At 42.0% G+C, this 15,626-nt stretch overlaps 1 protein-coding gene across 1 annotated transcript; it reads right to left on the bottom strand.

The window, feature by feature from the left end:
* Positions 1 to 5,080: 5,080 nt before the first annotated feature.
* LOC124124870 (BPTI/Kunitz domain-containing protein 4-like) lies at positions 5,081 to 12,155 on the bottom strand. The gene is made up of 6 exons (XM_046488157.2): positions 12,001 to 12,155; positions 10,359 to 10,469; positions 9,527 to 9,628; positions 8,640 to 8,747; positions 7,131 to 7,205; positions 5,081 to 5,245 (listed from the first exon to the last, which is right to left on the bottom strand). The coding sequence occupies exons 1-6, from the start codon at positions 12,071 to 12,073 to the stop codon at positions 5,226 to 5,228; spliced, it is 489 nt and encodes a 162-aa protein (XP_046344113.1). The 5' UTR covers positions 12,074 to 12,155; the 3' UTR covers positions 5,081 to 5,225.
* Positions 12,156 to 15,626: the final 3,471 nt, after the last annotated feature.

Here is a 15,626-nt window from a genome sequence, read left to right on the forward strand (position 1 = left end):
AACCAAGTCAGCGAGCCTGACCACCCGATCCCGTTAGTCGCCTTTTGCGACAAGCATGGGTTGCTGAAGACATATTCTACCCCGGCATCTTCACGGCAACCTGCAACAAATTTATATATCTAATATCTACGATTCACATATAATAGTTACTTCAACCTAGTATATTTCTTTATCTTGTAAATACAAAGATATTCAAGCACTCATAACTCCGTATAGAGCGGCTTCGTACAAATTCATGTGTGTATATGTATCGTTTTTATATGATTTGTACTGAGGTGAGACTTAAATAAAATAGACCCGTGAAGGTCCGGGGTAGAATAGGTCTTCAGAAACCAATGCTTGCCGTAAAAGGGGACCATGCTTGTCAAAAGAGGCGACTAACGGGATCAGGTGGTCAGGCTCCCTGACTTCGTTGATGCATGTCATCGTATCCCAATTGCGTGGATCGATGCTCATGATGTCAATCACTGGATTGTCTGGACCTGACTCGATGAATTACAGACCGCCGTCATATAGCTGGAATATTGCTGAGTGCGGCGTTAAACAACAAACAAACAAAACAAACAACTTTAATAAAATATCTGTCTGTTTGTCACCCTATTCCAATTGCTCTTGATGTCGATCACTGGTTCGTCTTGTCCAGAATCGATTATTTACAGACCGCTGCCATACAGCTGGACCATTGCTGAGTGCGGTGTTATTCAACAAATAAACAAACAAATATAAATCAACTGCTTATGAAAATGCTGAAACTAGGGATTTGATTATGAACTAGGCATAGCTGCGGCTCATTTTGTCATGAAATTACAATATAAATATTATACTTTTCATATTTGTTTGTGATATCTTCGCTTTAATAAGGACAGTGAAGGGTTAGGTTTATAGCTGACAAGTTTATGACAAGGACATATTGCTTGAATAGAAGAACGCACCTTCGCCTCATCATTAATAGCTTGTAGCCGTTAGCAGGAAACATCCGGGAATACATAACATAATAACTTAGATGAAGCGAGTGTTTCCATGTCGAGACAAGCCCAAGAGACACCGCTCTATGGAATCGTAGAAGGGACATTGTCGCGTCGTAGTATTTGAAGCGCAACAACACGTTATTTTGACGAGTTGTCGCGTCTATAATTTTTATATTTGATTGTGAAGACGCGTCGTAGTATTTGAAGCGCAACAACGCGTTATTTTGACGAGTTGTCGCGTCTAGTTTTTTTATATAGCGTCGTAGTATTTGAAGCACAACAACGCGTTATTTTGACGAGTTGTCGCGTCTAGAATTTTTACATTTGAATGTGAAGATTGTTCAATTGTTCAAAATGGTAAATTGTCGCACTTTCAAAAAAGGAAGCAAAATATGACAAAATTAACCAAATGCATGCGGCATCGCAGCAAAGCGATAATGCGACATTTGACCGTTAGTAGCATTATCGCCTATTCATCAATATATTATTTTTTTCTAGGAAAGGGAGACAAAGCAACAATTGGTCAAGAAATCGCGTTTTCGCGCTTTGGTAAATTGTAAACAACGCGACTATGTCCCTTCCGAAATTCCATACAACTCAGAACATGCGGGTTGTCATCTGACCTAGTTACATTCTTTCGGGGCACGTTGTTAAACTTGTTGACAGGCTAACCTGACTCGCAGTAGGAGGTAAAATATAGCCGTAACTGTCACCGTGTCAGTACACAGAGAGGAGAAAGTAAAGTGTCTGTGTGTACATGTGTTGTTTAACGCCGCACTCAGCAATATTCCAGCTCAAGCACTGTCACGGAGCTGTGATCAGGGGTGTCATTCAGCAACATTAAAGTAGGGGAGGTGAAATTGGTTTTAACGTCGCGTTCAAGATTATTGCACTTATATAGCGACCAAGATTACAGTAATAATGAAAACGTGATAACAGGTTCACAGTTTTATTACTAGCCGCTAATTGTATCAATAGATGACAATCAAAAGGTTGCAAATTGGTTGGTTGGTTTGTTGTTTAACGCCGCACTCAGCAGTATCCCAGCTATATGACGGCGGTCTGTAAATAATCGAGTCTGGACCAGGCAATCCAGTGATTGATATCATGAGCATCGATCCACGCAATTGGGATCGATGACATGTATCAACCAAGTCAGCGAGCCTGACCACTCGATCCCGTTAGTCGCCTTTTACGACAAGCATAGTCACCTTTTACGGCAAGCATGGGTTTCTGATGACCTATTCTACCCCGGATCTTCACGGGTCTCAGGATCCAAATCCCAATCTATACTGACATTGATCACTCACTATATAAATCAGAGCAAATACACAAGCGGCTTAACTGAGCAACTGTATAACAGTAATAAATCGACACTAGCTGAAACAACAATTTGACAAGATATTGACAAGTTGCGAATACAGCCAATTGAGTAGGCTGCGACCAGTTAACAGCTGAGTTAATTAACTCTACACACAAATGAGTGAATAATCTCGGCTGGGTTAAATAACGGGAAATAAACAGAGGGCCTGTCCCTAAATATGTCACTTGCACAGTAAAATAGACGAAAGCGTCTGAAAATCAAACTAGTCTAATAGAGTAATGATTCAGCCAATTTGACTGAGAAAGGAAATACTTAAATTACCCAAAAGTGTAAAAAATAATTTGGTTCAATGAAATATGGGGTTAGAAATGAATTGACCCCTATCATGTTTGCAATGTTTTAATCCAAATCCAAATCTATTTATTTTCAAAGATTAGATGTCGAAGATGCCCTTCAGTAATTGTGTATTATGCGAAAAAATATTCATTTATATGTGTTTTAAATCAAATAATGATTTGTAAAATAAACCATGTCGAAGTATTCTTTGAATGCTGACATAGCGCCAGTACAGTTCATGTTTTGGATATAATATCGCTACCTTTAGATATGTCCATTTAATAATGAAATATAGTCTGGAAGGTAATTTAAGGTAACGACGTTTACTACAATATCTGAAAAACTATCGGACCTACTCCGGGTGCACGGTAATCACGCACGTTGAGACGCCCAACGCTAACACCGTATTCGTGTGTGCGTGATTCTCGTGCACCCTTTCGAGTTGAGTTGATTGGTTCAACTGTATCATATGGCCCCGTGACGCAGGGGTAGCATTATGCAGATGGCTGTTTCAATGAATGCTCGTTCCACCCGTGACGAACAGGTCTGGTTGTTGATGAAATATAGTGATAGCTAAATAGACAGATTTTTTATTCATGCACCGATTGTCTTTAAATGTAATATCCAGTTATGTATGACTGTTTAATAATCTCATACCAACTTTGACTGGAGTAGGTCCAATAGTTTTTCAGATATTGTAGTAAACGTCGGTATCTTAAATTACCTTCCCGATATATGGTAAGATCAACTGACAGGTATAGTTTCTTTTGACCCTCAGTGTATTAATCGCTGCGTGACCAGTGTCGTTTTTGTGTGACGTCGTGCCCAAATGAGTTGGTGCAAGTTATCGGAAACAATCTGATCAGTCGTCAGTACTTGGCATGTTTTGTATACTCTGTAACCCCCCAACACCCTTAAATACATGTTTTGTTTGTTGGTTGGTTGGTTGTTAAACGCCGAACTCCGCAATATTCCAGCTATATGACGGTGGCCTGTAAATAATCAAGTCTGGACATGACATTTCGGTCACTGACATCATGAGCATCGATCTACGCAGTTTGAATACGATGACATGCATCAGCCAAGTCAGCGAGCCTGACCATCCGATCATGTTAGTCGTGTTTATACGACACGCAGAGTCGCCTTTTACGGCAAGCATGGGATGCTGAGGACCTATTCTACCCCGGATCTTCACGGGTCGATCTCACTGTACAAATACATAAGTGCCATATAAAGTCACCTGCATCACCGACAAGTATACGTATCCAGTTGTCATGATCATAGGTTCGTCTGGATTCGTGGATTGTCTGGTCCAGACTCGATTATTTACAGACCGCCGTCATATAGCTGGAATATTGCTGAGTTCGGCATTAAACAACACACCAACCAACCAATCTTGATGTCAAGTGATAATTTAATATTATAAGAAATTTGGGTATTTGTATTTATAAGCCTATGCAAGGACAAAACTGCTGATGTAAATTTCAATTATAATAATGGCTGCTGTAGACTGCTGTAACATGGGCCGATGGCCTACGTAACCTTGCTGATTAAACAACATTAAATGTGAAAAAAGGTGAAACGCGGTTTATGGTCGTTCAACATGTTCAAGGTTATTGCACTTGTTCTGTGCACGCACGTACGAGGGCGCGTTTGTGTGTGTGTGTGTGTGTGTGTGTGTGTGTGTGTGTGTGTGTGTGTGTGCGCGCTAGCGTGTGGCTGCTTGTACCAGACCGAACTTATGCCGGTTTTATAGAACTAGTGTTCTTAGATACCATGCCGCAGTTTGAAATGAATAGCCCACTCAGAAAACAGTATACTGACTCCGAGCCGACCAGTCCTTGTTTAAGCCCCTTAATACCGAACACCAGGCAGGGTAACAACAAGTATCTCTCTCCTTTGGTATGACGCGGCCAGGGGAGCAGGTTCGGTGACTTGGCCGATTGCGTGTCACCGTACGCTTACGGTGTGGGTTTACAATATTGCAAGTTCACACCTTACAGGATTTGTGATGATATATAACCATCCATACGACTTGACATGACCATTTCGTCCGTACCAATAACGAATAACACCGTACATGAATTACGAAAACGCTAAGATGCAGATCCATTAGAACCTGCGTAGATTGATTCATCTATACGAACACGGAACATTTAACCCTATATATAATTAAATAATATATTAGAGAATAATTATCAGAAATACTGGCTTGGAATGACAAGCATGTATTTGTCAGCACCATACCAGTGCCCGTGAGTTTCACCAAAGTGGTAAACGTCTGAGAGCTGCATCACTTCGGGTCTTCCTCCCACATTAAGCTGACACGCTTTGATGAAACATGAATTACTAAATAAGTGGCGTTCAACCCAACTCACATACATTTTATGTATTATATCAATATGTGCTTACAAGACATATTCCAAGACATCTCACAAAGATGAGGAACATGACGGTTTTATGTATATTTATTAAAATACAAAATGTAAATAAAGCATTGATGATAACAGTTGACTAATGAACAGTGTGTGCTGGCAGCCACGGGTGTTCCTCATTAAGATCCAAAGATATTCATGGGATTACAACAGCTGCATCGCCTACTTGGCTATAGCTAGGACTGCAAATAGAAGAACATAGAAACATCTCAATGTTGGGATACAAGACACCCCATTCAATTGTCTTGTGGCCCTAATTATGTCAGAATATATTTGTTTTGTTTGTTGTTTAATATTGTAAATAATCGAGTCTGGACCAGACAATCTAGTGATTGATATCATGAGCATCGGTCCATGCAATTGGGTTCGATGACATGCATCAACCGAGTCAGCGAGCCTGACCACCCGATCCCGTTAGTCGCCTCGCACAAAAACTTTTAAAGATGTCTACTTTATACTCATAGTTTTTCTCCTTTATTTGCATATTCTAGAAATTAAAGCTGAGGACGACATATAAGCCTCATTACGGATCCCGTGAAGGCAAGTCTTCACACATCAAAATATTTTGAGAAATATATGAGAATATATGAAAATATACTTGGTTCTCGCATTTAGACAGTCGTTCAAACAGAATCACAGTACCATGGCATAAGTTTCAAATCTAAACAATTTTAATTTGCCATATTGTCTGCAATAATTTAAAGTAGCAGCATATATAAAACACCTTCAATTCACAATTAATCTCGAATTTTTAAAATACGGCCCCTGGCGGTGGGTTGTTTGAAGAATTCCCAAAAATAAATGATCTGTCATTGAATTTGACTAAATATGATAAAAACTCGATATTCTAATTTTACCTGGCGGGTTATGTAAATTGATGCCACTTCTAAGCACAAAATAAAAGAAAGACTTGTCAGATTTTATAAAGTTGAATAGCAGTAAATGATCCCATCACGAGAAATTCGTAATTTACGTTGTACTGAACAACATGGACAAGCCAAATCTCTAGATGTTTCTGATGACATCAGAAGGCGTGATGCAATGGCCAGTGGTACAAACACGTGTGTTTAAATAGTCTTGGGGTTTATATTTACAACAAAACGGTTTTTTTTCAATCCACACAACAGCGATCGATGACATGCATCAACCAAGGCGATCCCGTTAGTCGCCTCTTACGAAGAGCATAGTCGCCTTATACAGCAAGCATGGGTCACTGAAGACCTATTCTTCCCCGGATCTTTACGGGTCGCGAAATTTGGTGAAACGTTGGCACGCGAATGGTGCTGACAAACCAAGGATCAAAACCAGGGCGAATGTTGACTTCGAACCAAGGTAAACAAGGACGCCACTCTTCACAGCGAAGTGCGGTGCCCGTATTACATTTACATTTAGAAATTAGATTTATATTTTCATTGGTTGGGAAAGTGTCACATATAGGGCTTGGACGAGTCCAGTTTTACAACCCGGGTACCCATCCCCCTATTACCCGACCCTACCTGGGTCTCAAGAGATAGGTACAAAATATCCGATTTGGAAACGTTTGACCGCACTCCTGTCAAAATGTATTTAGATACAGGTATAAAATCATCTGGTCATGCATACACTGAAGTTGACTGCAGTTTTATCTTTATGCAAACATATAAAGTCAGAAGGAATGTGTGCAGAGTCAGAAGGAATGTGTGCACAGTCGGAAAGAAATATGAACATTTGTCACTTATTGTGTAACCATGGAGTTCTGGATATTTGTTGCTATTAAACAATATATATCATGTGACTAACCACGGGTCCGGGTAGTCCTGTGGGTACCCGGGTCCTACTCAGTACCCACCCGACTCGAGTACTCGAGTTATCCGTCCCAGCCCTAGTCACATGGCTTTCTTAAGAACTTAAAGGAAAGAAATAATTTCAGCCAATCAGCGAGCGCGTAACGGAAAACTTGATGTGATGCAGCACCAATTATTAAAAACTAAAACTGAAATATTCTTGTTTTTTTATATTATGTAATAAAACAATGGCCTCGGTTAATATCATAATGGTCCAATAATTGTTAATATGTAATGTACTCACATTTCTCCAGCCCACAGTAGTTACAGCAGGGGGGTGGTCCACAGCACGTGAGGCAGAAGTCTGGCCTTGGGGTAGCTGCAATGATTAGAAAACGTCTCGATCTAATACTACCCGCAGAGCAAGGATATCGGTGAAATTACTGAGAGTTAATATGGTCTAGTTCATGTCAAGTGCCCCAAAGGCTTGCAAAGTGTGTTTGTTTGCTGTTTAACGCCGCACTCAGCAATATTCCAGCAAAATGACGGCGGTCTGTAAATAATCGAGTCTCGAGCAGACAATCCAATGATTGACGTCATGAGCAACGATCTCCGCAATTGGAATCGATGACAAGCATCAACCAAGACAGCGAGCCTGACCACCCGATCCCGTTAGTCGCCTTTTATGACAGGCTTGGGTTGCCGAAGACCTATTCTACCCCGGATCTTCACGGCCAATAGCAACGTGACGTCATAATGTTGAGGCCCGTGAAGATCCGGGTTAGAATAGGTCTAGGGCAACCAATGCTTGCCGTAATAGGCGACTATGCTTGTGGTAAGAGTTTGTTTGTTTGTTGTTTTATGCCGCACTCAGCAATATTCCAGCTATATGACGGTGGTCTATAAATAATCGAGCATGGACCAGACAATCCAGACTCGGTTTAGTTGGTGATCAGGTCCATCAGCGACGTCGCCCAGCTTGACCACACCATCATCGTTAACGGGCTTCAACGCCATCCATGCTGGCAGTTTACAATGTCTACGTGTTAGTTTGTTTGTTTCTTAACGCCCCACTCAGCAATATTCCAGCTGTAAGAACAGTGTATGAATTATCCTTGATTGTTATCGTTATCGTTATACACTCCCCACTAATAAAATGTGGCCACGTACTATGATATCACAACTAGACATACATTGGCTCCAAATGTGTAAAGCCCGTTTCAGGTTTCACCGCCTCCGTGGTCTAGTGGTAGCCCGGAGAGCGGAAGGTTCGGGGTTCGATCCCCGGCCGCGTCATACCAAAAGACGTTAAACAGTGTCATACCAAAAGACGTTAAACAATGGTACTTGTTGTTACCCTGTCTGGCGCTCGGAATTAAGGGGCTAAAACAAGGACTGGTCGGCTCGGAGCAGTATACTGTGTCTGAGTGGGGTATTCATGTTAAAGTGCTGCATGGTATCTCAGTGAGCTAGCACTATAGATCGGCTTCAGTCCGCACTAGTACTAGCAGACACACACGCACGCACGCACGCACGCACGCACATGCACACACACACGCACACACGCACACACGCACACACGCACACGTGCATGCACGTCGCTGTAAAAGTTCAACGATCTTGGACGCGACGTTAAACCCAATTTCACTTCACCTCACCGTTGCGGTGTCGCCCGTCACTATAGAGATGACGCCGTCATATAACTGGAAGATTGCTGAGAGCGGCGTTAAACATCAAACCAATCAATCAATTATAGAGATGGCATAAAAACATCATTAAATTTCCTGATTTGTGACCGTGCGGCCATTCTTACTTTTCATTGTAGGTTTGCACATGCATGTTGGGCATCCGTTGATCTCGACGAGTCCAGCAGGGCAGTTCAGCCACTTTTGACACGGACGATAGTAGGGGCAGTTGTAGGCTGGCGAAGTAAAGCGACAGTTGAGTTTATGAAAGAGATAAATAGCATGTATTTTCAGATTTCCGGTAGTTACTGCGTACCAGATGCCCGGATGTCGTTTACATCAAGCAATTGGTAAAACTCTGGCACCTGCTAACACTTACTAATGAATGAGAACATGCATGTGCCCTCCCCTAAAGAAGTGTTTGTTTGTTTGTTGTTTAACGCCGCACTCAGCTATATGACGGCGGTCTGTAAAATAATCGAGTCTGGACCAGGCAATCCAGTGATTGACATCATGAGCATCGATCCACGCATTTGGGATACGATGACATGTATCAACCAAGTCAGCGAGCCTGACCACTCGATCCCGTTAGTCGCCTCTTACGACAAGCATAGTCGCCTTTTACGACAAGCATGGGTTGCTGAAGACCTATTCTAACGCGGATCTTCACTGGTCGTTCATTAAGTTACCTTGTTTTATTGTATACTTATTGAATATATAAATAATTCACTAAAATAATTGAGACAAATAATCAAATCAATAAGTAAACGGCCGTGCAAAAGAAAGATCTCACCCATGTTTGATGGCGGTTAAAAATTAAACAAACAAGAAATGGTTATTCGATGGTGATGTATTTGATACTGGTATTACAGACTGACTTGTGTTTTGAACCTTAAGTTTGCAGTGTTTCAGGCACTGTTCCCACCAAGTAACGTTTTGGTAACGATGGTAATGTTTTAGTAAAATACAATTTTCAAGTGTAAACTCCCTTTTGCCCTGCAGGTTATCTACTCACGTCGGTTACATTCACACGTGGGGCACCCGTTTATCGTTTTGTATCCGAAACGACACTTTTTCTCTTGTAGACATCGTATTTCCGGGCACGCAGTTGGCACATCTGAAGAGAGAAGGAGATGGTAAGAAAGGGGAACACATTGTTTTTAAGTCAATTTTAGTACGGTCATCACATCTGTGACATATCTGACCCGTGGACCCGTGAAGATCCAGGGTAGACTAGGTCTTCAGCAACCCATGCTTGCCGTAAAGGCGACTATGCTTGTCGCAAGAGGCGACTAACGGGATCGGGTGGTCAGGCTCGCTGACTTGGTTGGTGCATGTCATCGTATCCCAATTGCGTTGATTGATGCTCATGATTTCAAAATGGATTGTCTGGTCCAGACTCGATTATTTACAGACCGCCGTCACATTGCTGGAATATTGTCGAGTGCGATCCATGCATGTCAAGACATCACGTCAGAGAAGATTTAATATAACTCCCGATAATATCACGTCTTGTACTTTGTGCTCAACTCACAATCACATGTTACACGGACTGCACGTGTAGCACGTACACCACACAGACCATTGACAATTCTGTCATATTGGTTTGTTTTGAGATAATAACTTAAAATGTTTGAAGCCCATTTCTGGAGTCCCCCGCCCTGATATTGCTGGAATTTTGCTCAAAGCGGCGTAAAACCATACTCACTCACTCATCAATCCGAAGGCCCGGGTTCGATTTCCCACATGGTAACAATGTGGGAAGCCCATTTCTGGTGTCCTCCGTTGTATTGATCGAAATATTACTAAGAGCGGCGTAAAACCATATTCGATCACTAAGAACTTACCGCAAGGTTTGCATGTACATGTTAGACATCCCCTGCGGTCAGTCTGCAGGCCACATTTGCAGGCTATGTCACAGGGAGGGCCACATTCCCATGGAGGCGACATCGACTTGCCTGTGAAGTCAGAAGAAAAGATTGATCTTAATAATTACTCGATAGCAACGAAACCCCTTCCATAATGAAATCGCTGATAAAACCAGAGTTCAATGTACTATCTCGAGTATAGTGAGTGAGTGAGTTGGGTTTAACGCCGCTTTTAACAGTATTCCAGTTATTCGCGGCGTTTCTGCTTAATGTGGGAGGAAAGGCCGAAGTGATACAGGTCTCATACGAGCACGGGTATGGTGTTGACAAACCTAGAAACATAATCGGGGCGAACAGGGATTCGAATCCACAATCATGGGTTTCGGGAGTGCCCAAGGGACGAAACTCTGCACAGCGAATCACGACGCCTACGACGACTCGGCCACCCGTGCCCCCTATCATGAGAGTAAGATTCTGTTTATAATCCAAAACCGTTCTTCCAACATCAGGTTGTAAACAGTAATAACAAGCGTCCTGAATGTGAAAAATACAGGTAACCAGCTTCAGTACGTAGCAGAGAGATTAGTAAAGTCTTTTGATTGTGATGTCATGGCAACAGATGATGTCACAATCGTCTTCAAAACATTGCAGCGATATGTCTCAGGTGATACCTCCTGTGGAGCCTGTTTCGTATGAAAAAATACTAACTGTGTTCAGTAATATATGACTGGTGGTAACTATAAGTAGATATCTAAGATAGCTACGCGATAAATTGCAATGAACAATGAAGAACGAAGTATGGTATATTTCACGAAAAAAACATTGTTCTATCACGACGTCATTTCGGGAGATTTGAACATGCGCTCGCAACTTGATGACGTTGTAAATTGGTCGACGTTATTCTAGTGAGTTGTTCCCCTTAGACGTAGCCTGGCAACGTAGATAATCGCAAAGGCCGAACGATCGTACCCTTAAGCTGGAGAGATTTGACAATCAGTATTGGGAGAGGGATACAGATAATCGCCGTGAAAAATGTGTGATTATCCGGGAGAAATATCAAACTTACCCCATGATCATAAAATGGACTAATCCAACATTGTCGAGGTCGTATTGTATTCAGGGAGTCATCAATATTTAAATACGGGTAAATATTTTTAAAGCTGGTACATTTTATTACCATCCTTAAAGAGGCTGTACACAATGTTGATAACTCATATTTGAAAATAAACGACTGGAAGTTATTTATCTACAATAAAACACAAACATACCATAAACAAATCACACTCGTTGTTTATTTCTTAAATTCACTGTATAACTGATTCGAGAATGAGTACTTGAGCTGGGTATATACCGCATTGAACAGTATTTCAGTGATATCAAGTCCAGTAAGTGATGCAAGTCTAAGACGTTTTCCACTTTGGCGAAACCCACGAAAACGTCTATGGTGCTGACAAACCTAGAAATTGAAACGGCGAACCGACGGATCGATGCTCATGATATCAATCACTGGATTGTCTGTTCCAGACTCGAATATTTACAGACCGCCGTCATATAGCTGAAATATTGCTAAGTGCGGCGTTAAACAACAAACAAATAAACTTAAACATTGTCGTTGGCCTACCTTGAACGTGTGTTACCGCAGAACACACGACGAGGGTCAGGCCGAGGAGCAGACAGAGAGAAAGGCGGTCCATGTTACTGTCTAACAACAAATAATACCATTCGATGTACGCACGTCGGCTTATCTACGTTCTAATATCTGATGATGAAACCCGATTGGATAAGAATCCGCCAATGGCATTTTATAAACGATTTGTCAACATACTGTTATTGCCATCTTACAAACCGGACACTGAAACGCACCTGAAGGAAATACGCTGATAAACACCTCGACCTGACTTTTGACCCCGAATATTAATGGGACACGCCGTGTTATTACGCTTCGGGGGGTCACAGGCATGAATATGCATATTAGCTGCATGTTAGTTTTATAATGCGAGGTGAGGTGAAATGGGGTTTAACGTCGAGTCCAAGATTATTGCACTTATATAGCGACGTCCATGTACGTGTGTGTGTTTGTGTTGCTGCTTGTACTAGTCCGGACTGATGCCGATTTATAGTGCTAGCTCACTGAGATACCATGCAGCAGTTTAACATGAATACCCCACTCAGACACAGTATACTGACTCCGAGCCGACCAGTCCTTGTTTTAGCCCCTTAATGCCGAGCGCCAGACAGGGTAACAACAAGTACCATCTTTTAACGTCTTTTGGTATGACGCGGTCGGGGATCGAACCCCGGACCTTCCGCTCTCCGGGCGGACGCTCTACCACTAGACCAGGGAGGCGGTCTTCTATAAATTTTAGTTGCAGGGTTAAAGGGAATAACGCTAAGCGGAAGAAACAAATAGAGTCATGCCCAGAAGTTGCTTGATTAAGGTTACCACATTCAGTGTATCAGTAAAGATTTCAAATAATTTTATGGTGGACATGTGGAGGGCATTTCTAAATGTTTCGTATCAGTTCTAGTTTTATAATGACGTGAACGCAGCTTTTAGTGACTTTGAAAGCTTTATGCACGCCGAACTGGACAATGTGGCAGGTTGTTCGAGTTACAGAAGACCACGCAGTGCTAAGAGTCAACCGTGTGCTAAGCCGTCCTGGTCAGATCAGCTTCAGTGTTTGTGGGACAGTTCTTGTGATGCCTAGCGCCAGTGGTTAAAGTGCAAGTCGTCAATAAAGAAACGAGAACTCAAGCATGACTTCTGCTAGGATTTGTTGTTTAACGCCGCACTCAGCAATATTCCAGCTATATGACGGCGGTCTGTAAATAATCGAGTCTGGACAAGACAATCCAGTGATTGATATCATGAGCATCGATCCACGCAACTGGGATCGATGCCATGCATCAACGAAGTCAGCGAGCCTGACCATCCGATCCCATTAGTCGCCTTTTACGACAAGCATGGGTTGCTGAAGACCTATTCTACCCCGGAATCTTCATGGGTCCTCTAGGAAGTTATTTGACAAGACTTTACGTAAGTATAAGCGTAACTATCAGGTATCGGAGCAACAGCGTTTGCTTGATAAGAATGGTAACTCGGATTCTCGTGACTTTTGGAAAACGATAGGCAAGATTAGTGTGGCTAATGACACAAAGTTCGATCCCATGGGAAGTTAACTGTGAGGGTGGCATATCATCTGATAGACAAGTAGTTTTGGAAACCTGGAAGTCAAGTTATAGCTCGTTTTTTAATTCCGAGAACGGCGTGAAGATTCCGGGAAAGAATAGGTCTTCAGCAACCCATGCTTGCCGTAAAAGGCGACTATGCTTGTCGTAAGAGGCTACGTACGGGATCGAGTGGTCAGACTAGCTGACCAATTCTATCCCGGTTCTTCACGAGTGGTTTCATCCTTTTATCGACGAGAACAAATTATGAGAGATGAAATGAAATGTAACCCATGCAACCCTTAAAAGGTGACTATGCTTGTCGTAAGAGGCGACAAACGGGATCGGGTGGTCAGGCTCGCTGACTTGGTTGATGCATGTCATGAATATCAATTGCGTGGGTCGATGCTCATGATATTAATCGCTGGATTGTCTGGTCCAGACTCGATTATTTACAGACCGCCGTCATATAGCTGGACGAAGAACTAATCAGTAACTCTGTTGTCCCTGAACTTAACTTTGATACAAGTATTTCAGATTATACAATCACACGAGCTGATGTTGAAACTGCTATTACCAGAGCAAAGCGTGGTAAATCTGCAGGACCAGACTTGATACCGGCAGAGGCCCTGAAAAATAAAGGTTGCGTAGATATTACGAGAAGTGGACAACTGACCTGTGGAATGACCGAAGACTTTTTAAAGGAAACAAGCGACGGACATACAGGCTCTTTAAATATGACCTCAACGCCGAGCAATACGTCCAGTCGAACTTCGCCCGGAATCAATGCAGAACACTAGCGAAGTTACGTTGCGGTACATTGCCACTAGAGACTGAACTAGGTCGTTTCAGACGTCCGCCCACTCCCCTCGAGGAAAGACAGTGTAGATATTACAACTCTAAAGTAATAGAAGACGAAGTTTACTTTCTGACAAAATGTTCATTTTACTCTGATATTCGATATAACCTTTGGAAGGAAGCTACTCTACTGGGCCCACTCTTCCCACATTTCTGAAACGTTGATCAGTTAATTTTTCTGATGCAGTGCATGCCTCTACAGAAATCCCCAGCCGCGGTGGCGGTAGTGATGTTTCAATGCAGAAAGAAAACGCTTATCAGTTAACGTATATATATATATATATATATATATATATATATATATATATATACTGTATATCATAACATAACTATGGGCGAGCATTATATACTCAATATTATATATCCTTATTCTTTGATATTTTAATGAACTTAGTGTCTCATAGGCCTGTATGGCCGGATATTGCTTGCATATTTTATGGTTTTATGCCTGTGTCATCGTGTATAGCGATATGTGACACTTAAATAAACTACTTCTACTTCTTCTTCTTCCTATAACGGTAAGTTAGCTCGAGTATAGCTGTTTCAATGAATGTAGATGATATTAGCAATACTATCAGTGTGTTTTTCTGTTTTGTTTGTTGTTTAACGCCACACTCAGCAATATTCCAACTTTATGACGGCAGTCTGTATAAATAATCGCCTCTAGACCAGACAATCCAGTGATTGACATCATTAGCATTCTACCCTGGATCTTCTCGGGTCTCACGCAGTTGGGATGCGATGATATGCATCAACCAGGTCAGCAAACTAGACAACCCGATCCCGCTAGTCGCATCTCACAAGCATTGGTTGCTGAAGACTGAATTTAACCCGGATCTTCACTGGTATATTCACAATGGAGAAGCAAGTGAGCTAATACGCTACAAGTTACATATATCTAACACAATATTTATTTGGTCGGTGTGTCGTATTTCGCAGTATCACTGGAGTGTCCGGGATTATTTCCGAGAACTGACAAGCCTCAGCTACATGGCGCGCCGAGTACACTTCAACAGTGACAACAACGATGTAAATAAATGCACACCTCGCTAACCTCCATTATGTATAACTGCATGAAGGCGTCATGATCATAAACTGATCTTCCGTTTCCCTTGCTCTTAACACTCCTTTCCTAACGGCAGAACAGCACGCGGCAGACTCATTCAGTATGTACTATAAATAGCTTCGTACAGAAGCATTCAAGTCAACTCGGCCAATTAC

The sequence above is a fragment of the Haliotis rufescens genome, unplaced genomic scaffold (assembly GCF_023055435.1).
Source record: "Haliotis rufescens isolate VD_foot unplaced genomic scaffold, xgHalRufe1.0.p SCAF_33, whole genome shotgun sequence".
In the NCBI taxonomy this organism is placed as follows: Eukaryota; Metazoa; Mollusca; class Gastropoda; order Lepetellida; family Haliotidae; genus Haliotis; species Haliotis rufescens.